The sequence below is a fragment of the Hippopotamus amphibius genome, chromosome 7 (genome assembly GCF_030028045.1).
Source record: "Hippopotamus amphibius kiboko isolate mHipAmp2 chromosome 7, mHipAmp2.hap2, whole genome shotgun sequence".
Taxonomy (NCBI): Eukaryota; Metazoa; Chordata; class Mammalia; order Artiodactyla; family Hippopotamidae; genus Hippopotamus; species Hippopotamus amphibius.
In genome coordinates this window covers 148,194,162-148,220,337 of record NC_080192.1, presented here as the reverse complement: position 1 = coordinate 148,220,337, position 26,176 = coordinate 148,194,162, and the positions used below count along the sequence as shown (strand labels likewise).

General features: G+C 59.0%; 1 protein-coding gene across 5 annotated transcripts in view; it reads right to left on the bottom strand.

The window, feature by feature from the left end:
• Nucleotides 1-26,176, bottom strand: part of MYT1L (myelin transcription factor 1 like) — a 136,543-nt gene that overhangs the window by 19,033 nt on the left and 91,334 nt on the right. For all 5 annotated transcript variants that reach the window (XM_057741706.1, XM_057741705.1, XM_057741702.1 and 2 more), the window contains exons 14-16: nucleotides 17,769-17,831; nucleotides 11,163-11,246; nucleotides 9,712-9,933 (exon numbers count right to left, since the gene is read on the bottom strand). In XM_057741706.1, coding sequence (XP_057597689.1) covers nucleotides 9,712-9,933; nucleotides 11,163-11,246; nucleotides 17,769-17,831 — 369 coding nt within the window. The remainder of the gene's footprint in view (nucleotides 1-9,711; nucleotides 9,934-11,162; nucleotides 11,247-17,768; nucleotides 17,832-26,176) is intronic.

Here is a 26,176-nt window from a genome sequence, read left to right as displayed (position 1 = left end):
GAATATGCATTTCGGCCATGAGCTCAGGCGGCGTTGACGCGCTGGGGTGGGGGACAGAGGTGACAGAGGAGACCGCGCCCGGCACTGAGGACTCAGGGCGGAGACCGGCAGGAGAGGGGACGCGGGCCCGGCCGCGGCGGATAGCGCGTGTGGCCAGGCCTGCCCTCACGCGGAGGGGGCACCGGCGGGCAGGGGGCGAGGACGGCAGAGGGCCACCCCACGGGCCGCGGGGCCGCGAGCCTCGGGGAGGGGACCGGGCACGGTGGGTCGGGCCCGCGGGGCGTCCGAGGCAGGAGCCCCAAGCCCACGTGGGTCGCGCTGAGACATACTAACTGAAACCAGGCGACTTAAAAAGCCAGCCCCGGTGTCTCGGGGACCGGACGGCAGCCGCGGGCCCGCAGCCTCGCACGTCTGGTGACGACAGAGCCGCCAGCGGCACAGCAGCGGCCGGCCGTGCCTTCGGTGATGGGGGCACCCCGGAGCGCGTCAGCGTTTCTGCAGGGGGAGCGCGCCGTCTCCGGGGGTCGGGCCGCTTTGAGTTTGGACACGGAGTCTTCTCGCAAAGGGAAGTCGAGGAGGAGCTGGTGGCAGCGGCCGACGTATTAAACTCACCTCACGTCTAAGACGCACGCCACGCGCAGCGCTGACGGGAGCGGCCCCGCTGGTTCTCCCAGGGACCTCAGGGTCGTGGGGTGCGTTCCCCCCATTTCTCCAGGGTCACGGAGGCTCCCAACGAGCCGGTGACACCGCCCGAGGGGCCAGCATGCAGGGCTCCCGCCTCTCGTGCTGCTTTGTTTCCCAGGAAATTTCTTCTGACTCCACGCTGCTCAGAGGAGGAGAATAGAGCACGAAAGTCGGGTCCTCGCAGGCCCGGACGGGGCGCCCGGGGGACAGCGGCTCGCGGGGACGACGCTGCCCTCGGAGGGGAGAAAACGCGACGCGGCCCCGGGGCCAGCCCCGCCTTCCAGCAAAGCTCGGCAGGAACACAGCGACGAAGACGGTCCTCATCCGAGGGCTCCCCAAACGGCACGAGGACCAGGGCTCGAGGGCCGCAAGGCGCGTCCGCGGGGGCGCGGCCGGGAAGGGGGCGAGGAGGCCGAGGGGGGTCTCTCCCAGCTGCCCGGTCCTCCTGCTGTCAGGATGGACAGGGACGCTGCCTCCGCAGGGTGTGGGCCTGTGACGCCCCAGCCCGGGCTCGTCTGCGTGCCGTCTGTTCCTGCGGTCCTAGTGCCTGGACCTCAGGGGCCCAGGGAGGCCTGGCCATGTGACGGGGCCCCTGAACGCCACCCTGGCGGGGGCTGCATGGCACCCACAGGCTGGGGTGGGGTCGGGACGGGGAGGGTGGATGGGAGCCAGCGTCCCTCAGCGGGTGCGGTGTTCTGTTCTTCCTCTTTGCTTCACCACCGGTTTTGCTAGGAGACGCGTTTGCTGCCTTAGAGCTGAAAGCGGAGAAAGGGTTTGGGAGTTTCAAAGCCTCATTGTTTTGGAGACGCCAGATCCCAGAGTCAGAAAGCGGTCAGGGTCAGCGTACAGGCTGTGGGTCTGGAAGAATTCCTCCTGGCGAAATAAAGACTCCTGGAGAAGGGGAAGGAGAAGAGACGGAGGGGCGAAGAGCTGAGATGCTGGTGGTTCCGAGAGGAGACCCAGCCCGGCAAGGGGCGGAGCTGCTGCACGGACCCGGCTGCCCCCGGGTCGGGGAGGTGGACGCTGCGGGAAGCTGGCCGGACGGGCCCGGCGACACCGGGAAACCAAGGGCCACGCGTGTGGGCTGATGGCCAGACCAGACGACCGGGGGGCCCCAGGCTGCCCGCTGGCGGGGAGGGACACCCTTGGCGGGTGCAGGGGGCACAAGTACTGGAGGCCCCGGGCTAGGCTCGTGTCCCACAGTGAGGACGGGACGGAGACAGTCACAGAAATTGGGTGGATGTGTGGGCTCTGGATTTGTTACGACACAATCACATTTCAGAAATTGCTGAGTTCTGGAAAACCTGCTGTTTGCTCAAGAATTGAGGGCGATGTGCTGGTCGGAAATGATGGGAAGAGTCGAAAGTCCCGTGTGAGTGAGTGTGTGTGAGAGTGAGTGTGAGAGCTGTGTGAGTGTGTATGAGTGTGAGAGTGAGTGCGTGTGAGCATGTGTGTGTGAGTGTATGTCTGTGAGTGTGAGTGTGTGTGAGAGTGTGTGTGTGTGAGAGTGTGAGTTTGTGTGTGAGAGTGTTAGAGTGAGTGTGAGAGTGAGTATGAGTGTGTGAGCTGTGTGTGAATGTGTGTGAGAGAGTGAGTGTGTGAGCTGTGTGAGTGTGTGTGTGTGTGTATGTGTGTGAGAGTGTGTGAGCGTGTGAGTGAGTGTGTGTGTGTGAGTGTGTGTGTGCAACTGAGACTGAATTGCATTCTGGACCCGAAGCTTTGAAGACTTCAGTTTCTCCATCTGTTTGTTGGAGAGAAGAATGACCTCATGGGTTCGTATTAATTTTTTGTTTGCACATCGCTTTTCCCTATAAAATTGTGATGGGCCAAGCTTCTTGGGGCAGGACCGTACTAAGAGATTTATTTCTCCAGAGAGCCTTGCACTGTGGCCAAAGCAGCAAGCTTGCGGGGGTCCACGTTCTAAACCGGCCCTTGGGTCCCTGCGAGGTGCCCAGGCCGGCTTCAAGCCCTCCTGGAATGCCGCAGTGCCTGCGGTGGGCGGTGGTTCCCGTGGTCGGGTCACAATGTGTAAGGCAGCCCTGGGCGACTGGAGGGGGCCTGTCTGCCTGCCGTATGGAGGGCGATGTGGCCAGCACGGAGGGCACCTCCAGCACCGAGAGCCACCTCGGCCAAGAGCCAGCAGGAAGACGGGGCCTCAGTCCTGGAGCCTCAAGGAGCTGAATTCGGCCCAGACCGGGATGAGCGCTGGGCTGGGTGTGGGCCGGGTGGGAGCATACCTGCAGACACCTTGGTTGCAGCCGGTGAGGCCCGAGCCGGGCCCCACGGAGGCCGGGCTGGACTACAGTCCGCAGAATCCGAGGGGGCAGCTGGGTGCGGCTTGAGGCCCTGCGTCTCTGGTTCTCTAGAGAACCGGAGGGAAACATCCAGAAACCTGCTGGGGACGCGGCCCGGGCGTGTGCACCACTGGGAGCCCAGCTCCAGGGGAGAGGGACGCTCAGCTGAGTTCCTGCAGCCTGGCCGATGCGTTCGAGGCCCGGGATGGACGGACGATGGACGTGAACGCACTTCGGGAGGAGAAAGTCTGAAAACCTCGAACGCGCTGGTGCTTCCCCAGCAAAGGCTGTGCCAGGGACGCCGTGGTCTCGGGCCCAGGAGGCCGGCAGCCGTGGGCCGGCTTCTCTCTGTCACGGGCCTTTGGGACTCGGTTTGGAACAGAGGTTGGATCTGAGCTTTTCCCTCGTTAGTGCTTTCTGTCAAATTTTGACATGTGGAGACGAGAGGAAGGAGTCGGGACGCCCGAGGTGCTTGCGGGGCAGTGGTCAGCGTGGGGGCCTTTCCCACGGGCGCACCTGGACCGGGGACCGCGGGAAGCTGGACTTTAAGGGCAGCGGATTCAAAGCCCCTGAAGGCTTTCTCACGCGGCTGTGGGACCAGCAAGGCCAGTGGTCCCAGGAGCAGCTCCGAGGAAGCGGGCACGCAGGGCGGCGCGGAACGTGGCCTCGAGGCCGTGGGTTCTCGGTGCTGCCGGCTCATCACCGTGGGGCCGGGGAGCCCCGCGCTTGTCCTCTGGGGGTGCAGGAGGCCCGCAGCCCCAGCAGCCTCCCCGCACAAAGGACTAGCTCCTCCGCGGGTCTCACCACACTCCCTCCTCCCAGGGGCTCAGCCCCGCGCAGAGCACAGCGCAGCCCCCGTGCGGGCCTGGCGCGGGCGAGGGGGGCGGTGCTCCCGGTCTGGCCTCTTCCTGCATCCGAACAAGTGCAGAGAACAGGCCGGTCGGCTTCCTGTCTCCTCCTGACAGGCGACCTGGTCGGATGACCCAGGAAAACAGAGCGAAACAGGGGTGTGGCCGCTTCCCCGGGAGCAGGAGTCCCAGGAGGCACACACGCGGAGTCAGCACGCGGTGGGCTCTGCATGAAAATGGTTTCCACCCCCCACGGCATCTACTCCTCTGGAGGGGCCACCCCAGCCTGCCGCCTTCCTCACCCCCCACCCCTGGCAGATCACAGAGAAACCCAAATGCAGATGTTTCCTCCAGTTGTAAAGTGAAATACGGTGTTTCCAATGTTTTTGTCAAACACAAGACCGTCAGCTGGTCTGGGGGCCCTGGCCATGCCTCCCGTTCTCCAACCCTCTGGCCCGGAGGTGGCAGGAGGGGGTGGTCGGGGCTCAGAGGGCAGGAAGGGGTGCGCGACAGCCCCAGGGGAAGGCGACTGTCCAGGGGCTGGACGAGAGCCCAGGAGCAGCGGGTGCAGGGCTGGTCTGCGGCGGGGTCGCAGCTCCTGGGCTGTGACGCTGAGGAGTCTGGGCTCGTCATCAGCCCGCCCTGAGTAAGAAGCACGGGCTGCCTCGGTGCCCTCCGTCCCACGCTTGGCTTGGGCCTGGGAGGGAACAGAAGGCCCACCGCCACGCTCCTGGGCAGACGTGGACCCGTCCGCGGAGGCCAAGGGCAGCGGGCATTCCTCCTGGGGGAGAGCTCTGCCCTCTTCACGCCCTTTCCCTGGGGTCCAGCCAGTGAGACCTGGTTTCTCCGCTCCCTGCCCTGTGCAGGCCCTGTGCTTGGTCTTGCAGGTGCACAGACAGACAGACAGACAGACAGGGATGCAGAAGCTCCAGGGATGAAGCCCCCAGATAGTCCTTGGTTGAATCCAGCTTCCTCCTTACTGGCAGCAGTGTTCTCATCTCTAAAATGGGATCTACATAGACCTCAGGGAGCTGTGGCTGCCTGTTCATGTATGTTTGGTAAAAACTATGGCTTTTCCATATTACAGGAGGCAGGTGCATAGAGGCTTGCTCTTCTCCTGGGCTCACAAGGACCACAGTCCCCAGCATCCCACACAAACTACATTTCCCAGCATCCCATGCAGATGACATCTCCCAGCATCCCACATGAACTACATTTTCCAGCATCCCATGCAGACTACATCTCCCAGCATCCCATGCAGACTACACTTCCCAGCATCCCAGGTAGACTACATTTCCCAGAATCCCTGGCACTAGGTGATGCTATGGACCTGGTTCCACCAATGGGATGTAAGGGAAGGGATCCGTGCTCCCCTGTCTCCCAGGTGGATCCTCCAGGTTCTTTCTCTTCCTGGATGTGGAGTGAAGACCACCCCCCCTTGGAGAAGGTGCTGAAGGTGGCCGAGCGCTTTTCTCCTGTTCCCTCATCCAGTTCTGTCATGTGAGCAGGAGATAAACTCCACTCTCTGGAGCCAGTGTGGGTGCCCTGCTGCGGCAGGCAGCCTGTCCCGCTCATACTTACAGTAAACGAGATGCTGACTGCAAAAGAAGCTCTTAGTACATGCTCAGTGTGGTGACGTATTCTACCGCAATTCTCCTGGGACGTATCCAGCACAATAAACATCCTGAAAAGGCCTGTCTACTCACTTATAGAGAACGGTGGAGGGACTGAAAATAGATGAACTAGGTCATGTGGTTCAGGTGGAAGGGGTTTAAGGGGATCTGTGAGGTCATTTTTTAAAAAATTATTTTGATCAAGCTCCATGAGAGAGGACTTACTTCTAAGATTGTTTATTTATTTGCTGGGGTTAGAATCGGGGCTGTGATTTTGGAGCACCTGCCTAACCCACGTGAGGGGGTAAGGTGAGGTGACGGCATGGCAGGCTCAGCCCACGGGCACACGCGCAAGCGGTTCCGCAGTTGAAGACCCCCCACCCCTGCCTCAGCCCGTCTCTCTCCCGCATCGCGGGCTCCGCAGTGCACGCAGTCCGGACACCCCCACCCGGGCTCGGGGGGCTTTCCGGTTAGCCGAGCCATCGCCCACCCTCCACCCCCGCCCCAGCCGGGTGAGACCCTGGCAGAGTCCTCTCTCCCGACCTCGCACCTGACATTTCTGCCCCTGATCCTGGAGTCCTGAGTCCCTGGACCCTTTCAGGTACCTCGTCAGGTCTCTGATGAGACCCCAGTGCCTCCGTCTGCACCTCAAGATCTCGCCCCATTGGGTCCCCGTGACCGCTCTGTGCCTTTAATTCTTTCCACCCCCCAGTTTCTTTCCTTCAGGTAGATCTCGCGTCCAGTTTCTCCCCTCTTAGAAAAGACTCCCTTGCTCCCCAGCCCCTACGAGCTAGTCTCCCATCCCACCCTCAGCTTTTGAAGCGGCCAGTCCTAAGGATAGAGGGAACCCCTTCCTAGTCCTTCAGAGCAGCTCTGCTCAGGCAGCAGGGACTGGGAGGAAGACCTCCCACCCACCCTTACACGGGTGAAATGAGGGGAAATGATTTCACCGCAACGGGGACCGTGGGAGCTCAGGGCAAGCAACACCTCGCAACGTCCCTGTCCCAGAATATCTGTGTGGTCATCTCACGAGAGGACCGTGAGGCGAGCGGGCTTCCCGGGACCTGGCAGCCAGGGCGGGTGCTCCCCCTCATGCACGGCGCCTTAGGAAGCGATCCTTTATCATCTCACTGTGTGGTCACGACTTGGAGGAATTTCTGTTTCCTTCTGCTCTTTTTCGGATTCTAAAAGCTGCTTGGCTTTCATGGCACGTGGGTCGTACAAGGAACCCTGCATCTCAGGGTACCACCCATGTCTTCCTGGGAGGCCCCTCCTCACCGACGCCTTAAAGGTCTGGGGAACTGCCAGTCGGCTCTGGACAGCGGCCATGCCCTGGGCCTCCGGGGGGAGAGGCACACGGGCTCCCTGCTAAGGCCGTGTTTGTGCCCAAGCTGTGTTCCTGCCCAGGATTTCGATGCTTACTCCTCCAGGGAACGATGTTTCATCTACGTGATAAAATAGATGAAAACGTGTTCAACAGATGAACACTGCACGCTGACATGTGACAGGACACGGTTCAGCCTAAAAAGGAAGGCGATGCCAACACGGGGGTGCTGTGCTTCACAAGAGACGTGATCACGGGGCAGACGCCCAGTGAGTCCACGTAGGTGAGGACCAGGGGGTCAGATCGCCTGGACGGTGGCGGCCCGGGGCCGGGGTGGGGGCTGGGAGTGTGTGTCTTAGCGGGGACCGGCTTTCCCTGGGAAGGGGAAGGGCTCCAGAGGTGACGGCAGCGGCGGCTGCACGACAGCGGGACTGTACACGTTGCTCCGAGACTGGACACTGACAGGTGGGTGAGACAGTACAGGTTACGCTATGTGCTTTTCACCACAATTTAAAAAATGCAGGTCAACACTCTCAGGGTCCTGTTCATCCCTCTAACCACTCACCCCTGCAAGACACGTTCACACCTGGAAGGAGGGCACCCACCACCCGACGCCTCTGGGTTCCCAACCCTTTCCACGCAGCATCTACGTCCCTTTCCTCCTCAGAAGTGACAGAAGTAGCAGGTCAGACGGCTCTGATTAAGTTTCACGGGGAAATGAAACACCCGAGGCTCTGTGCAGCTCTGCCCACCACGGGCAGGGCCCCCCGGGAGCTGCTTCTGAGATGCTGCGAGACTCCGCCCTCCAGCTGCATCTCACGGGGGAGCCACAGTGCCCTGGACCAGAGCTCCCAGCACAGGCTGGGCGGGCACTGGGGTGGACCGGGCTGGTCGGTTGTGCCCTGGCCTTGGGGAGCTCCTCCCGGGACCCCCTCAGGGCTCTGGGTGAGCTGTCTGCAGACCCCAGGGTGCATCACGGGGGAGGCTAGAAGAGAGAAATTCTGCCCGGGTCACAGGAGTCACCAGCTGTGACTGTCATCACTAGACCTGTCCAGAGAGTCCCTCCAGCTGGTCAAGACGAGGGCACCTTTGAATCAACGCCCCCCTCCTGGCCAGAGACCCTGGAGATGTGTCCCTTAGGGGAAAAGGAACAGGGAAGTCCAGGAACCAGGAGAGCCTGGGTGTCTCTATGAGATCGCTGGGTCCCGGCACCTGGGTGTGGAGCCGGAGGGTGAACAGGCGTGGGGTGAGGGCCCAGCAGCACGGGAGGGCTGGGGCCGAGGGGCCCGCCTGGTGGACTTGGAGTCTGGGGCCGCCGGCTGTCCCTGTGAGCCCTGCAGGTGCACTGAGCGGCTAGCCTGTGCGGGCAAGTGTGATCTGCGGGGCAGGTCGTAACAAGGCTTATTCTTCTGCGCCTGAGGCAGCAGTGCGACAGGAGGCCTGCGAGCCAGCCGTCACCGCGCAGCTGGCGGTTACACGGACGCCCGGCTTCTGCTGCGGTTTCTGGACCCCGAGCGCGTGCATTTAAGCGGCGAAACGGAGCTTGTCTTCATTTGTGTCAGGCTAGCCAAACACGTATACCCTTACTCACAGGTCGTGTGGGCAGGATTCTAACATTTGGAAAAAATGTTATTGATTGCCGAAGACTTAAGGAAGTAGGCATTTTTTTTTGGCGGGCATTTTGGCACTACCTACGGACACGTAAAAACTAGCATTTTTGCTTCTAGGACTGTATCCTGAAGACACCCTGGCCCAAGGATGTCCTGGTGTCTGCAGAAGGGAGCTCCCTGTCGGGTAACACCCCACCTAGAGGGGGATTGGGGGTGCAGGTCGAGCCTTCCCGCTGGGAAGGAGGGGCCCCTTTGAGAGGGAGTGAGACGTTTATTGGGCAGAGGGCACGCCTGCTGCCCGCTGGGCGGCAGGGGGTGTGCTGGTGAAGGGCGGGCCCTCGTCCCATGCAGACACCTAGGAAACACCGTGACCTGTTTCTATCACCGGGAAGAAACCGGTGTGCGGTGGGGCCGGGGGTCTCTGTGCCCCGGGCACGTTAGGCCGGGCTGTGTGCCTCTCTGTTCAGGGGGCGCTGTCTGAAGGGGGACGCGGGGACCGCCCGCCTTGGGAAGAGTCAGGGAAAGACACTCATGTCTCTCTTCAGGTCCCTCTGTCCCGCCTGCCTCTCTACCCGAGCTGGAGTTTCTTTTACAATAAAACACACTTCCTAAAAAGTGTTCAGCCTCACTGTCACCTGTCACTCCTTTTGGCGGATTCTGTGTCCTAAGTGGTTTTGCAGATGGTGGCAAGGTGCACGGGGTCTGTGGCCGGAGTGGCCGAGGGAGCCGCGCGGGTTTACGCCGCACGTGTGATGCCGCGTCCCCAGCACCTGGCTTCCGGGAAGCCGGGACACGCCTCTGATTGGTCCACAGCGGTCATGCACGCTGACCCCACAGGCAGCACTGCTTCAACAGAACAGGCCTCTTCTTCTAAGACCAGGTAATCGCACATATAGACATTTTAAAACGAAGCAAATGACAGTCAGTGGGGGTGGCGGGCTCTTCCGCAGGTTTCCTGACGCATCTGATAAGGCCCCTGTACCACGTGCCACTCACCTCCCTCAAGCGGGACCTGCCTGCAACATTCAGCTGAAATGAAAAACGAAATCCGCAGGCATTCTTGTGAGCGCGTGCACGCGTGTGAAACGACAGCCTATTTCTTCCTGCAGATCCTGATCAAGGACACTTGGAAACCTCTACACCGACACAGACGTGGCAGGATGCGTCTGTGCTTTGCAGAAGAAACAACTTTGTTCCTTCTCTTCCCAAGCCTCAGAACGTCATGAGTGTAGACCACAGTTTTCAGCATTTTCTTTGTCAGCCTGAGGGATGGGCGTGGAACCGTCGCGGCCGCCCCCCACCCCCGCCCCCGCGAGGAGCCCAGGCAGGCGCGCTCACCTGCGGTGTGTGAGGAAGCTGCCGCTGACGTGCCCGGACCCGTCGCAGCCCGGCGTGGGGCACGACATGCCCTCCGTCTTGACCGACTTCCAGGAGAACTGGGAGCCGTTGAGGTACCCGTCCTTCTGCCTCTTGGCTGCCAAGGGGCACCCGGACGCGCTGCGGTGAGAGGCATACTTGCCGGTGATGTGGCCCTGGCCGTCGCACCCGGGCACGGGGCACCTGGGGGACAGAGGATGTGCGCTTGACTCTCTGGCCACCCTCCACCCGGAGGCCCCGCAGCAAAGTCAAATTAACCGGACACGAAAGGAAAGCCAGCATCCTCTGCTCCAGCAGAAGGAAAGAAAAAGAAAAGAAATAAATAAAAATCGCTCACAGACGCCACCTCGTGGAGCCTCGCAGTAGTGCGCCCTCCCGGAACCGGGTGCAGGGCAGGTGCGAGGAAGCTGTCCCGGAACAGAAGGTCCCGGCTTAGCGAGGGATGCGCACACGATGGTGAAAAAGCAGAACCGGTTTGTTGGAGCAAGTGAGTTGCAGGCGTTGGACAGAGTCACGGCTCTTATGGTGGAGATGTGCAAAGTCAATGGGATATTATGGGATTCTTTTTCAAAGATGATCTTATACACCTGTGTTCTCGGGCGCTGGAGAACATTTATTTGTTGGCTGTGTTTTCTGAGATCACAGGATACCCTTCCAGCGAGGCAGGATTTTGAGCAGCAGAGGTGGTATTTCGTTAAGTTTCCTGGAATAGCTTTGGCACGGGGCACCCCAGGAGCATTTTTTTTTTTTAATAAAATAAATGGGAAAATCATGGGCTGGAGCTAAAGTTCAACAGCAGGCTAATCAAATCGCGCTTCTCAAACTTCTCTAACCGGGTTACGGCCACGGCCTGAGGACTCACGGCCAAGCCGCAAACATTTTAATTTTAATTTTTTTGTTTCCATCAAAACTTTCCTCCAAAGACACGGAGTGAGATTAAAATTTCAGGAAGATGGCAACAGGTTTATCTCACAGATTTTTGAGACCCAGGCTCACTGGGCAGTGATTTGGGGCAAATGCCTGTGGGGAGGGGTGGGGGCCTGGCCTTCGACCCTGGCCTCCAGCCCGCCAGAGGGAGAAGCAGAGCACAGACGTAAGCTGGACGTCAGCCAAGTGTTCACTTCAGTGCTGTGGTTAATAACTTCACGTCCTCTCATGAACCTAGCGTTCCCAGTTAAGTAAGCTGCTCTTCCCAGCGAAGGGTAGAGGGAACTTATAATTCGGTTACTCAGAGCATCGAATGGGTGCATATTTGGTTATCGCCTCACCGGTCACCTAGAGGATGTTTTTGGCCAGTTAGCAGGCGTGGGTGGTTCTGGTTGCGATGCTGCCACCTCCGACGTGACCGACCTCTCTAAGTCCGCCCCCCCACCCCGCTCCCGGCGTGTCCTGACCGCCCCCGGCCCGCGTACCTGATGGGCTCCTGGTCCTCCTTGTCCTCTTTGCTCTGTGCTATCCTGATGCCACTCTTCTTCGCTCTCGGGCAACCTGAAAGGCTGAGGAAGAAGCGTGATTTCAGAAAGCGTCCTGTGCCCTTCAACCTGCGGGCCCCTTTCCTGTCGATGGTGCCTTGACTCAGTTTCCTCCAGAAGCCAGTGCTTCTTGGCGTGAAAACAAAATCCAGGGGAGGGAGTCCTTTTGGGAACAGCCCCTCTATGCTTCTCCAGGCCTTCAGACACTGTCGGCGCCCGCCCCCTCCCTCCCAAGGGCACCCAGAGCCTGGTGGGGAGAAACCGGCCCCGGTAGAGTCAGGAGTCCCCAGAAGAGGCCAGGCTGACTCACCGGAGGGGGGGTGCTCTCCGCACAGCAGGGGCCACGGTGGGGAAGCAACACGCCCGCACCCCTCTGGGTGGTCGCGCCTGCAGTCAGACGCCAGAGCCCTCCTGGCGTGGGGTGGGCTCCACGGGTCACCTGTCCCCGTTACCTGAAGTGTGGCTCCCGGTGGCACCTGCACAACGTGCGGTGCAAGTTGGCCAAGTTTATTTTGTTTAATTGTGGGGATTTGGGGAAAAGTGGCTCACATTATCCAAAGGAAAATTTCCAGCTGGAATGTCTATATCTGAGTATTTTTCGGTTACACAGAACAAGCGGAATTCTTTGCAGGGATCCGGGCACTGGACCATTTCCGGAGCTGCCCAGGGAAGCGTGGAGGCGGGGGCCGCGGGCCGAGGCAGGGACGTGCGCCGTGTCTCCTCTTCCCGGCTTCGGTGCATGCCCTCTCGTTGGCACTGGCTTCTGTCTGGGCACGCTGGTCCTCGGCCAAGGGCCCTGCCGTCCTGGGGGACCCATCACCCTGTCACCACCGTCTCCCCAGGGTGGGTCCGTGCTTGCGCAGCTGCCCGGCCGCTCCATGTGAATCTGCACCTCACGGGCGGAGGCGGCCGCAGGGTCTGGAGCCCCGGGCCTGAGCCTGGGGCGGATGGGTGTCGGGTCCCCAGCCCCCGGGCCCTCCTCGTCCCGTTTTCTCGTGTCCCAACTGCCCTCGCAGGCGGCCTCACCTGTCACCCTCTACGGGACAGCGGAAGACAGGGCTTGCCTCGAGTCCCACTTTCCTACTACCTCCATCTCTCTCCTCCCTTTTCTGATAAAAATTTGGAAAGCGGGGTCTGTGTTTTCCCCGCTCCGGCCCCCACTGGGGTCTTTTATGAGAACCGCTCTTGCGCGGGTCATGGTGACCCGGGGGCGGGGACGCAGCCTCCGCAACGCGTGACCGTGACCGTGACCGTGACCGGCCGCGGCTCCTGACGTCCTGCTGGGCCTGTGGCCGCCTCGGCTCCGCCGTCCAGCGTCGCTGGCTCTGCCTGTGCTGACCCGGGCCCCCGCCAGGCCCTCCTCTGTCCTCACGCTGCCGCGGCGCCTGGGTCTCCAGGTACCAGGCGGCGATGACGCCCGGCTGCCCCTCTGCTCCCAGGACCGCGGCCTGTGGGGACGGTACGCCCGTCACTGCTGCTACAGGAAATCCCCCTCCTCCCCGACTGAGCCCACCTCACTTGTGCCTGCTCCTCTCAGTGGCCAGAGGCCGGTCGCCCTTGGTGGCTCCTGTTCCCGGATGAGGCGTCAGGGCAGCACTGACTCCGCTGCGCTCATGTGCCGTCTGCTTAGTCTCCGGGCTCCTGACTTGCTCAGGACGGGCCCACATCCCTCCACGCAGCCCCCGAGGCTCCCTGCTCGCTGCCCCACGCCATCCTCTCGGAGGCTTCCGGCACCTCCCCGTTGTGGCAGGGCCACCCTTGGACCCGACATCCCTCATTGGTTGCTGGTCCATCCTCGTCTGCTTGGCCTCAGCCTGGATGGCGCTTCCTCCAGGAAGTCCTCCTTGACCTCCTGCCGTCTTGACAGCAGCCTAGGGCTCACGGGGCCCTGCTCTCCGTGGTGTTTCACACTCCGTCCTGCTGGCCGTCCATTCCCTTGTCCACACATGTGTTAGTTCCATGTGTTTGTTCTCCTTTCTTTCTCTGACTCCCAGGCCGGTGCCTTGCACAGAGCAGGTCACAGTTAGATGTTGTCGTGAGCTAATGAGTGATTAGGAGGGGTGGGAGAGGACGCGAGGATTCCACCTGGGGGCCTGTCTCTCCGGCCTGTCCCTGGACGGGGACCTTAGTGCTGAAGGGAAGCCAAGGCCTGGACGCCAGCTGGGGCATCCGGCTCTGTCCTGCCCCGCCTTCCGCCTCTTTCACCTTGAACTTGGGAGAGAAGGGAGCCTCTGGGCCCCCTCCGAGACAGGGCTGGGAGCAAAAATGAACTGGAACAGAACCAAACCAGAACAAATAGCACAGCAGGGAACTTAGTCTGGACCTGACTCTGGCTCCAAGGAAACCTTGGCTCTGACTCAGGGCTGGTCTGGAATCCCAGCATCCTCGCTGGGGGCCGGCTCTCCCAGGCTTGGCAAGGCCGGCCCATGGGCAGGAAGGGGCACGGTCACCGCTGCGTGCGGGTCCCGTGTGCTGGCCCGTGAGACACGTGCACGTGGGGCATCTCTGACGGCCTGGGTGAAGAGCTCTGCGGCCCGTTAGGGCCGGGGCCGGTGCTTCCTGAGAAGGGCGCCTGTCCTGAGTGTGACTGGGACACGTCTACCTCACGTGGGCAAGGCCTCCCAGGCTCCGTGGGACCAAGTCGCAGATCTCAACCCCGCGTGCCCGGAGGGCAGGCCGTGCCCGTGCTATGAAACCCCAGAGTGACGGTGCCCAGGGAAACAGGACTTGACCACGGGGGGCTGGGGACCCCGTGCCGCTTCCTCACGTGCCCTTAGGATAAGAGCAACACTCGCGGCGGGTCAGAGCTTTCGTGCGAGGCGCTCCTGGCCTGTGGTCAGTGCTCCGCACAGCCTGGCTTCTGTCGTCGGCGAATGTGCTGGAGCCGCGGGGCGGGCGGCTGCTCTGCGGGGCGGGGGCGGGGGCGGGCCCGGGGGAGCCAGAGGCGCGCAGCACCACCGCTTGTGAAAGGCCTGGGCGCCCCCTCCGTCCAGGAGCACGTGCGCGGGCCTCCAGGCTGTCAGCAGGTGGGAGGACGGAGCGGGACGAGGCCCGGGGGGCCCAGGGGGGCCTCACCGAGCGGCCGCTGAGCCAGCCCGTCTGGAGACCTCAGGAACAAGCCAGCCTGGAGAAGGGGCAGGAGGAGAGGAGCGGTGCCTGGAAGTGGGATCCTTGTCGGGTTCTGTTGTTGTTGTTTGAAGACAAGGTGACCGGGACACAGCCTGAACGCCTCTGTGTCTCCACCGAGGACGGACGGGAGACAAAGCGTCTGATGACCGGTGTTCGTCGACAGAGCATCAGAGACGGTCAATAACGGAGATTAAAATGAATTTAAGAAAGCTTCGGAGGCCATGCTGAGACAGAGGACCGCACCCCCACTACAGCCCCAACAGGAGCAAAGGCAAATCCGACCCCGCCTGGGGGGCAGTGCTCCTCCTTCCCTGGGGGAGCCGACGGCGCAAGCCTCGCGGGTCCGCGAGAGCCCAAGGTCCACCCAAGACCAGAGGTGACGCTGGCGGCGGCCACTCGGCTGAGTTTCGTCTCTGACACATAACCACTCGGAGTCTGTTTCCTCAGCGCAGAGAGAAATGAAATGACCTGCCGCTTGGGGTGGCTCTGAGGACGGCGGGGAAACAGACATTCCTAGTTCCCGGGACGGTGCCCGGGACACACACTCCTCGGTGGCAGCTACGTGAGGGAGAGGTGACATCCTGTAAAGTAGAGAGAATGTGAATGTGCGTCTTCGGCCTGGGGGGGGTGGTGGGACTTGGGGTCTACAGCCCAGCTGCTCGGGGGTCTGAGGGTCCTCCTGCCGTGGCGTCTCTTCTCCCGGAGCCCAAGGAGGAGTGGGAAGACCTCTTTTTGTTGTACTTTGCTTTACGGTGCTTTGCAGACCTTGCGTTTTTCACAACTTGAAGGTGGTGGCCACTCTGAGTGGAGCAGGTTCTATAAGCGCCATTTTTCCAACAGCATCTGCTCGCTTCGTGTCTCTGTGTCACATCTGAGAAATTCTCACGGCGTTTCAAGCTTTTCCGTTATTGTTGTGTCTGTTACAGTGGCTTGTGATCAGTGATCCTTGATGTTACTATTACAAAAAGATTACCACTCGCTGAAGGCTCAGATGATGCTAAGCATTTGTTAGCAATATGGCATTTTTAAATCAAGGTGATCACATCGTGTTTTAGATGATGCACTAACAATGCTACTGTACACTTGAGAGACCACAGTCTAGGGCGAACGTAACTGTTACGTGCACGTGGAGACCGAAAATGCGTGACCCGCTTTATCGCGGGCTTCGCCGCTGCGCGGTGGGTGGTCTGGAACCGAACCCCGTGTCGCTGAGGCGCTGTGATGTCTGCCACCTGAAGGCTGAGGATTCCTAAGAGGATTTTCCCTATGACGTGCATGCAGGTAACATCACGTGCCGTGTGAAACAGACCACATGGGATCCACCCGGGAAGGCGTGTTTCTACAACCTTCCAGGGCCATCGGGCCTGAGGGTCGCTTTTGTCCTCCCATGGTGCCCAGTGTGCACAGGACCTGGTACCCTGGCCCCGCTTCTGCTCAAGCCCACTCTAACTTCTACGCACCGAAGGTATTTACAGCATAAATGATGCTGTGAAACGGGCTCTACTTTTAACATGCCAACCCACCTAGCTGTGCTGAAAACCACATCAAATTTACTTTCCAACTGTACACGCCAGTCCTGGTGTTAGTACTCCAGGCAGAGGGTACAGCGTCAAGTCAGGCTTATATCACAATTGATTCACAAGTTTATGCTATACGGACACCCACCATTCTAAAATACAAGTTAAAGCATACAACTGTTTAAACTAAATTATGAATAAATTTATATGATGTCAAATCAAAAAAAAAAAGGAGAAAAACAGACATCTGGACATGAAAAGACGAGTAAGGGTTCACTTTTAGTTTGCAGGCATTATCCAGAGTTCTCACCTTGGGAGGACAGAGATACATTCTGAGGTAAAATGAGGAACAGCATAGAATGTGCTTGACTGAGATACTTAATGAGAGCTTTATTTAATTTTATTTCATTTATTTCATTTTCTCTAAACCAGTGCTCCTACTCTGGAGATCCCGTTTGGAGGTATTCACCCTTGTTGTACATTCACGATACAGAGGCTGGCCCCGGGCCGCCTGGCAAGGCTCCTCTTGACCCTGTGGTGCGTGGCGGTGGCTCTGGGAACACTGGGGCACGTCTGGGGACACCTGGTTATTACGCATGGGGGTGGCGGGGCCACCGGCATCTAGCGGGCGGGGGCAGGGGTGCTCCCCGGGTGGCAGCCCCCAGAGCAAAGACTGCTCTGACCCCCATGTCACAGTGCCCAGGTGGACAGCCCTGCCTAAAGGAGGAGGTGTTTTCATCAAGTGGGCATGAAGAACCCGCCATAAACCGCGTGGTTCCGTCTCCTCGTTGGTGTTCCCAGGCCTGTGCTCTTTCAACAACGCTCCCAACGGTTGGAAAGTGGACACGGACGCCTGTGACGCGCCGCAGGACCCTCACGAGGACACAGCCCGCCCTGCGCGCTCAGGCCCTCAGCCGAGCCGAGCCTGCGGGCCGGGGGCGCCCGTGCCCTGCTCCGAACGCCCGACCTGGTCCCCGGGGCGGCCGCACGGCGTGGCTCCGCGCTGACCCACCCGGCGCACGGACCCCTCCCTCCCGCTGCCTCCTTCTCTCTCTCTCTGTCTGCTCTGTTTTGCTTTGCGGGGGGCTGTTGAAAGCTGAAGGGCTCGTCCGCGCTCCGCTGCCCCCTGCGCGAGCTGAGCGGGAGGGCGGCCGGGGTCCCCTGCGGACCCCTCACACGCAGCTCGCGCCGCGAGGGTCTCCGTCCAGACAGGCTCTCGTCCTCCCCTCGTCTCCTTGATCCTCACTGAACACCCCAAGGAGTTCCGTCTCCGGCCCGCAGGGTCTACACCCGCCTTTGCGGAGACGTTCCGCCAGAGGCTCTTTCAGTCCACTCCTGACCGGGGGCCGGGTGTGTACCCTGCTCAGCGGCCCTGGGGGAGCGTGGCACTCCTGTCCCGTAGGACCGACTCTCCATGCTGCACCCGGACGCTCCCTGCCCTCCGGGACCGGTGGGCGGGGCCTGGGACTTCACGGTCAAGCACGTCCCTGCGTTCAGCCGCGCCGATGCCTGTTTGTAGCAACCCTGTAGCCGTGCGGCGAGACCTCAGCGTTTAAGAGACGAGCTCTTGGTGGGATTAGCATGCTTGCCTCTCAGGGGCTGTCCTCAGGCATCTTACAGCACCTGGCTCTTTTCCTCATCCCTTTTCTATTTAGAAAGACGTGCCCCTGGGTGACTTGAGAAACCTCTCTTGCAGGTGGAGCTGGTGGCACCATGAGGGGGGCGTGGGGGGTGTGGCCCTGAGAGCTGGTTGAAGTGAGGCCCTGGGGACAGCCCTGCCTTGTGGGCAAGGGTCTCTGGACCCTTCATTCACCAGTGGAGGCAGCCTGAGCCGGTGCGGAGCCCCCACAAGGGGTCTGCAGCGCAGCGTACGGGGGCCGGGAGGGTCGGGGGAACGTACCTCCGATGGGACGCGTAGTTGCCGGTGATGTGCCCGGAGCCGTCGCAGCCGGGAGTGGGGCACCTGCAAACACAGAGGATGGAAAGGCATCAGATCCCCTGAGCAAGGGACTGTCTCCTTCACCCAGATGCAGAACCTCCTGATGGAGGAGGCGAGACGGGACCGGAGGGTCCCTGCTGGGCGGCTTGGACCCCCTTTCCCCCCACGCACAGCGGTGCCGTCCAGGGAGCGGGGGTCTGGGGGCAGCCACCCCTTGTCCGCAGCCCCGCAGCACCGCCGTCCCTGGGCGCTCACCCTGTGTCCCACCCCCTTCCCATTACTTCACGTTCAGTGAAACCAGTCACAGCGGGGCCTGTTGTTGCACCATCCACACAATGCAAGATTTCTGCATAAAAAGGTACACACGGTGGCCTGAGGCCGGTCTTTCTCTAAACTCCAAACGCCAGCGTTACAAGGAGCCCGGCACACGGACCCCTCCCCGGCCCTGCTCCTGGTGGACCCCAGAGTGCGGTGCTGGCAGCCGCCTGTGCAGCCCTGGGAGTTAGCCCCGGCTTTCAGACCCCGTGTCAGGCACTCAGGTAGCTCTGATTAATCTTAAAATCCTTGTTACTCTTGACCGACTTGAGCAGGGCACAGACATCTCGTCAACCAGGCCAAGTCAGCTGAGATGCTTGGGTTAGTTCGGGCACCTACGCTGCCTGTGTCTAAACCTTTCCAGGCAACTCCATCCAGTCTCTTAACCACTGCATCGCCACTGTGCGAATGGGAGAGGATGTTTTTTTCAAAGAGGTTTAAGACCATCGTCCTGTGTGTCATTTCTTAAATACACCATCTCACGAACAAGTAGTCCTACAAAGACCGTTCTCCTTAACTGCTTCGGCTGCGTGTGTACCCACCAGGACCAGAAGAAATAAGAACTAAAGGTAAGAAAAAGTATTCTTCCTTTTCAGCAAATGTTAACGCTCCACAAACAAGGATGAACTGCTTTAGTATCAACACCACCACCGGCAGTAACGCTCGGATGGTTCCCTGTGACCCAGCCCCGCTCAACGAGCATCTGAGTTCCTGGCAAGGAAAAAGCCACACATTTGATACGGGGAAGATTTGTCAGTGCTTCCTGGAGATCTCAGATTGCTTTCCACTCGGAAAGCCACGCTGGGTGTTGGATGTTGACCTGAGGCCAGCTGATGACTTGCTGCAGGCAGACGTCCTCACAATCGGTGGGCGTGTCTGGGAGCGTGAGGGGCACCCTGCAGCTGGGCTGAGGTCAGGGGTGCGGGTGTCACCGTCTGACACGTCGGTGTGCAGTCAGTCGTTGGCATTTAGAAACTGCTCCTTCTCGTTCAGTCCTGGGAGAGGAGCAGGACTCCAGCCCGCAGGTACAGAGCTGATGGGAAGGGTTACAGTTTACTTTATAGCCTGTGCTGTGGGAGAGCCAAAAAAGCACCGGGGGAAAAGGGGTAGAAAAACTGTCTTTATGTGGAAGCGGAATCGGGACGTAAAAATAGGAGTTTGAGGCAGAACGCGTTTAACAGTGTCGGTCCATCAAAGACGACACCGGAATCAGATTGTTGACCTGATTGCCATTAAAGGAACAGCTGTTCATGAACTTTGAGCTTAGTCACAAGGCTGTTCTGTCAATTATAACGTAAATGACTGAATTTAACTAGCTGATTTCCCAAATGGTACCTCCTGTGGAGACACCCCAACCCAGAGGGAGGCCATTTGGAAAGCAATAAAAATCACTCTAAGAGAAGCTAATCTCCATGCACCTTTCTGTTTTGAAAATGTACCAGGAAACAGAAATGTTTCCCACCAGCCAATAATATACATGTGGCCTTGCTTTTCGGTCAAAAAAAAAAAAAAAAAAAAATCCTTCAACTCTTCCTAATTTAAGAGCCTAGTGCAAATTTATTTAAAATTTATTCACTTAAACATGAGTAGAAATTTGTTAGAGTCTTTTTTGGTAGAGGCAGGAGGAGGTTGACATATTCTGTTCAAATTTAAGTGCGGCATCGTAACCAAAACCATGCAAACGAAAATAAGATCTTACTAATTATAAAAAAAGAGAGAAGGATTTCAGAGTAGTTTCTGTGTCTTTAAGCCGTTTACAAATGCAACATCTGATCAAAAAGAGGCCTTTGAAATGCTTTTTGTCACCATGAAAGCAAAGAAAATACTGCTTTGGCTCTTTTTCAGAGCTTTCACAGTGTCAGGAAAGAAAGAAACATTGCCAGAAAGAGGCCTGGCTTTCTTGAAAGGTTTGTTCTCAGTTTCCGGGTTTCAGGTTGGGCAGATGGGGTCCAGTCCCCGGCCTGCCACTTGCGGGCTGCGAGCACGTAGGGAAACGGAAGCCCCCAGGGTCACGGCCCTCGACCGGGGGAAGAGGAGCGGGGGCCCTGCTCTGCGCTTGTCAGAGGGGGCCTGAGGGGGGCCTGCCCCACGCCCCGCGGGAGGCCCGGGACCTCGGGGCGCAGCCTGCTCTCAGGGCTCCTTGCCTTTCTGAACACAAGCTCCCAGCACCCACCCCTGAGAGAGCCAGCTCTGGTTTCCGGAGGCTGGTAGTTTGGCGTTTTCACCTTCAGGTGGTGCTTCTGGACCGCACGAGGCAGCCCAGGATGCGTCCTCGACCACTCTTGCTTCCGCCGGCTCCACGGTGCTCATTTTCGTCTTCCTGTGCAAGACGTTAAGGCTTTTCGAAACGCTGCGGTTTGCACACAAATTTCCTTGCTCTGATAAAGTGCGACATTAAAAAATACAGTTTTCTGCAGGGGGTGAATGAGGAAGTGCCTATTCACGTAACAGAAGGGGTCTTCGCTCCTCAGATGGACCGGCTCCAGGATGCTGGCTAACAGGCGGGGGTAAAATCCATGCACAGAAATCCGATGTGCACGCACCCACCGGACAGCACGTCTCTTCCGCGGAGGGAGGCCGGGCAGGACCCTGCAGACCCCCGGGGGTGGAACCAGATGGCAGCCTGTGCCGCACAGCTTGGGTTTAGAAATGGTAGCAGAGATTGACTGGGTTTCCATGGAAACCCCCGGCAAGGCAGGCCCTGGTGCTCCCGCTAGGCGCCTGGCCTCGGGGAGGCCACCCCGGCCGGCGGTCCTCCTTCCTCCCTGCCAGTTGTCACCGACACTTGCACCAGGTCTGTTTTAAGTTCCCCTGGTTACAGAGGTAAAGCTGTGATAAATAAAACACCACTTCTTCATGCTTTTCCCTCCACTCCAAAGGTACTATGGGTAAAAACACTCTGAGACAGGAAATGATGAATCCGTAAACTTAGAATCTCTGTATATTCCAGACAGAAATACTTGTGTCCCTTCGTCTGGTCTGTGATCTTCCATTTGCCTTGGGATTTAAGTAATATCGAGAGAGAGTAATTTGGGGATAGTTTATGTTATCATGTGGCTGGAAAAATTGGTCTCATGTATGTATTTAAAAATGTCAATGGAAAAATTATAATAAAATGCTTTAAGCTGTGTTTATATTTTTGCAGAATCCAGGCAAAATCTAAAAAGAAAGAAAGTCAGGACTACTCACAGACTTCTGGATTTCTGATTTCCTGGAACCAGCCTTTCTCAGTGGGAACAGATTAGGTTTCTGTGGTTGTTGCAGGTCTAAGACGTCAGAGAGGGCTCTGAGCCTGGACGTCCGGGAAGGCCCTTTGTGGTCCTGACTTCCTCTTAACCACCTGCCCCCTGATGAGTCGCTGCGGCTCGCCCCTCCGTGGCGGTCGTGAGACGCATCATCAGAGGAGAACCTACCACCTGTGCGTTACAGAAGGTATACGGAAACCCGCCACATCGCGCAGGTGCTCCTCACAAAGTGCGGCCACAGACCCACTTCTCACTTCGCCTCTGATGCGTCCTTCTGCGAGACATATCACCCCTTCCTGTGGTTTTTCTCCCATTTACAAAACCACGACCCTGACACAGGGTCGCAGATGTGGCAATAGTTCAATGTACCGACTGAAGTCGTGTTATCACTTAATTATTCATGAGAATATCTTTGAAGTGCTTCCTCCATGCTCTGTCATCCTCTCTCTCTTTTGAAAAGAAGCGTGAGGACTTGATAAGTAGCTGTCGTACGTAAGACGTCGGAAGTACGGCATTTTCTTTGCCAGGGGAGTGCCTCTCCGTCAGCGATGCACGCGCTGCCGTCCTGGGCAGAGAAGGCGAGCCGCCACACCGGCCCCCCGGCGGGGAGGCAGCGGACTCCCCGGGAGGACATCCAGGGCGGCCTCAGACCCACGTGCGCTTGTTCTCAGGGATCAGGGCTGCCGCGCGGGAAGTGGAACCAGAGCCGGGCAGTCTCTCTCCACCCACGTGGGGGGCAGCCTCGCGGCCGAGAGGCAGGACCCCCGAGGGGTCTCGGGCTGGGGGCGGTTGTGGTCCCGGGTGACCCCGCCTGCCGAGTGCCTGCGACGCCAGCAGGACGGGGGCCCATCTGCTCAGAGCCACTTTGCAGGGAAAAATGTTAGGAGGAGACTCACGGTCTCGCATCTTGATAAAGTCAGGGACTTACTTTTAGAAATCTCACAAGTAAAGGCTGACAGTACGGCCCACAGGTGTGAACTGGCCCTGGCGCTCACCTCACCTGGTTGAACCCACCCTATGAGGTCAACCAGCAAACATACCCTGATGCTGACGTAGTAGCTGAAACAGACAGAAAAGTGCTCACTGAGTACCTGGGGTGGTAACGTAAAAGGTCAGACCCGGGTTCTGGGGGTTCTTTGGAGAATTCCCAGGCGAGCTTCTTTAATAGTCTTTTGTCCCTTTCTTTTACGACCACTCTATTGTGTCAAGTAAAACACAAAATACTTTCAAATTTAAATACTCTCAACTTTAAAGGAAATCATGAAAATGTAAAATCAGGCCTTATCTTTAGTAGCAAAATAGACTTGTAATTGGAATGATTCTGGTCACCTGTGTAAAGACTTGTCCTGTTTACATAAGAAGTTCAGGTCTAAACATTGTTTTTTTTGGCTGAAAGAGATGTGGGTCTAAGAATGTATTTCTTTTGAATTTTTTGTCACATAAATGGGAAACAATAAAGGAATGCAGAGGGTGCAGAGTGAAGGCATTTAAAGTAGAAACCTGATCTGTGCTGATTCTCCGGCTGCCCCCCCTGCAGTTTTCTCCCCAAACAGAAAGAAACCAGGTCACCTGAAAGCAACATACATCACCTCTGTCCGTTTCCCATGTGCATTTCCTGAAACTCAAGGAAATCCAAGATCTCCTAAATCGCTCTTCAGATTGTACAACAACCAATAATTTTCTCTTTTGTTGGAATTCGGTGTTGAGTACGCAAATTCGACCTTTACTCTCCCCCCTCCCCACCCCCCACAAGCACGCCTCACTGGGAGCCGCCCCGCTCCCCCCCCACCCCCGCCCGGCCCCGCCCCCAGTCCCATGTCTCTTGTCCTTTGCCCGCCTCCTGTTAAAGGTAGCAGGTGACACAGCATCGCGGGCCCTTGTTATGCCACCTGCACGGCCACCGCTCGCCTGCAGAGGGGGCTGGTGGGTGGCCCTCTGTCCCCGGCCCCTCGGGAGGCAGGTCCTGGGGAGGTGTTTGCAGACAGGCCTCCCATCTTCGTCCCCAAGACACACCCCAAGGTTTCTCCCTGTCTCCTTCATTCCCAAGAGTCATGTGATGGTCTTTACCGGGGACACTCGGGAACTTTGGGGATGTTGAATTTCTACACATTTCAAGTTCTGATACTAGTAGACTTTGGGGTGAAGGTGTTGCTTTCAGATATGACATGTAAGCCAAAACCACATTTTCCTTTTGGTTCCAAGTACTTTTAAAGTTACACTCAAATTCAAACAAGAAGCGAAAAAGAGTCATAAAAGTACCCTTAACATAATTTAAAAAAAATGCATTTTGGTGATTCAGATGACATTTTGGAAAGGGTTAGGCCTCAGGTTAAGAGAGCAGAGTGGCATCCTGAAGAGGACGTTCAGAGCTGTGGTTCCAGGGGACCCGGGGCTGCTAGAACGCCCACGGAACTGTGGGCCGGGGGGCGGCAGGCGGGCGCGGGTGGTGGCTCGGTAGCGGCAGGGTTCACCAGGGCCACGGTGCCCGATGACCGCACTGCCTAGAGCGCAGGCTGCGTTCTGCAAAGTCCACACGGGTGATACGCTTACCGCACAACCTGCTGATAAACGGTGTTCACTAGCCGGTTTGAGTTCTGACTGAGAGGCTTGCCCGCCCGCCATCAGCCTTGAGTCACCTCTAGGGAGAGCTGTGAGCATCCTCTCTGCCCGTCCCCCGCTCAGGCCCCGGGATGCCCTTGGAGAGTGAGTGCTGCCCGGGCCCCGGCTGTCAACGCTGGACCGCGAGGGCTCCGGGGCGCTGGACCGCGAGGGCTGCGGGGCGCCGGCCCTCTCGCGGGTCCGTTTCCGGGGGCCCTCGAGGGGCGGTCCGGCTGTGTGGGGAGCGGGGCGGGGGCGGGACGGGGAGGGGCCGCGACGCCAGTGCTGCCGTTCACACGCACGCAGTCTCGCATGTTGCAGGCATGCATCTGTGTTGCTCACGCCTCCCGTCGGGGCTGGGGCTGACGCGGGCCCCCGGGCGGGCGCCGCTCGGAACCGCGGCCCGTCGCCCCGGGTACCTCCAGGGACAGGCTCCTGCCCGGGGCGGCCAACGTACCTAGCAGTCCTGACGTCCCTCTCCATAACGGGAGGCGTCCATGGGGCACTGCTGCCGGAGCACATGCACGTCCAGCAGCAGGGGAGCGGCTAGACCGGAGCTGGGGCAGCCGCGGTCAGAATTGCAATTGGACGCGAGGACCCATGCAAAAGAGAACACACAGAAGGTGACTTGGAGAAGCCGCCGCTCCCCCGCCAGCCGGCCACGCGTCCCGGGGCCGAGACCGCGCGGGGCCGGGGCCTCAGGGCGGGCGTGCGGGGCCGGGGGTGCGGCGGGCACTCACCTTCCTCGGCGGCCCTGAGCGCTCGGGCCGCGCGCCGCTCACGCGCGGGGAGCCGGCACCCGGACTCGCGTGCGCCCGGGGGCAGGGGCTGCTCCCGCCCCGGAGCAGGCTGGGGCGCGGGAGGGTCCCCGCTGCTGCCCCCACAGCGGCCTCGGCCACGTCCCCCCCCCTCCGGTGGGAAAGCGTCCGTGACCGTGTCCAGGGGTCTTTGGAGGGAGGAGGCCGACCCTGGACTGGTGAGCGGGCGGGGCTGAGGTCCCCCGAACAGGATGGGGTGGGGTGGGGGGCAGGGATTCTCGCGGGGGCTGCGGGCGCGTCCAGGACAAGCTTCTCCACGCCGCGAACCGAGGGGATGGATGGCACTTGAGGCAGAGGGGGACCGCCACCCGCCCGGGGACCCTCCAGGCAGGCACGCACCGGCCCCGCCCCGCCGCCCAAGGCCGCGGGGACCGGAGGGGCAGCTCGGGACCCGGGGCCGAGGGCGCGGCCCAGCGGCGCCTGCCGGGTGGACACAGACTTCGGCAGCAGGGGGCCGCGGGGCCCCGTGGCCGTGACGTCAGGACGGTCAGAGCCACGGCGACCCCGTGGCCTCCAGCGGCTGCAGCTCTGCCCACCGCGCCGGACCCTCCTTGCCAGGCAGCGGGGGAAGGGTCAGGGTGCTACCATTGAACAGCAGGTCCGTCTCCCAAGCTGTGGACCACCGCCCGCGTTTGGGAGGCAGGTCGTGCGGGGCAGGGTGGGGAGGGGACCGGCCACGCTGTCCCTTCGAGATGAAATCTTGTGCCCACGTCTTACGTTCTCACTTTTTTTCCGCTTGTCTCATATAAAAATTATTTTATTTCTTGAAGCCTCCATCTCATCTCATAGAGAAAGTGTTTTTCTAGTCTAAGCAGGAGAAATTTAAAAAGATTCCATGCTCCATCTGCTAGCTGAGTAACCTGGGAATTCTCCGTTTGATGTTTTCTCTCTTCCTGTCCCCGAGTCTAGCCGCTTGCCCTGTCCTCTTGTTTATAACTATCAGGTTTTTAAACATCTTTCACGTTACTTCTTCCTCTCAGTCTCTCTGGCATGTCCTCCCTTCTTAGGGACTTTGCCTTTTCCCCCATCTCACATCTTATTTTTTGGTGAAAATTTGAAATGATTTCATAGACACTTAGTTTTGCAAAAGTTTTTAGAAATAGATTCATCAGATAGCCTTACTCTAAAGGCAAGAAGACAAATCCAAACAGGTAAATTATATGTTTAAGGTCACGTAAAGAGGGACACAGCTGAGATCACAACAGAAATCTCTCCTCTTCTGGTGCTTTTTTTCTTTACTCAGCGAGACTCTCGTTAAATGTCATCTTTTTAGCAATAATTCCTAGCCTACGGATCTATCATGTGGTCTAGTGCTCCTTTGGGGGAGGTTCATTTGACTTTAAAAACACAAGAATGCATGGGTTCCTCTGTCTGCAGTTCACTGACCCCCATG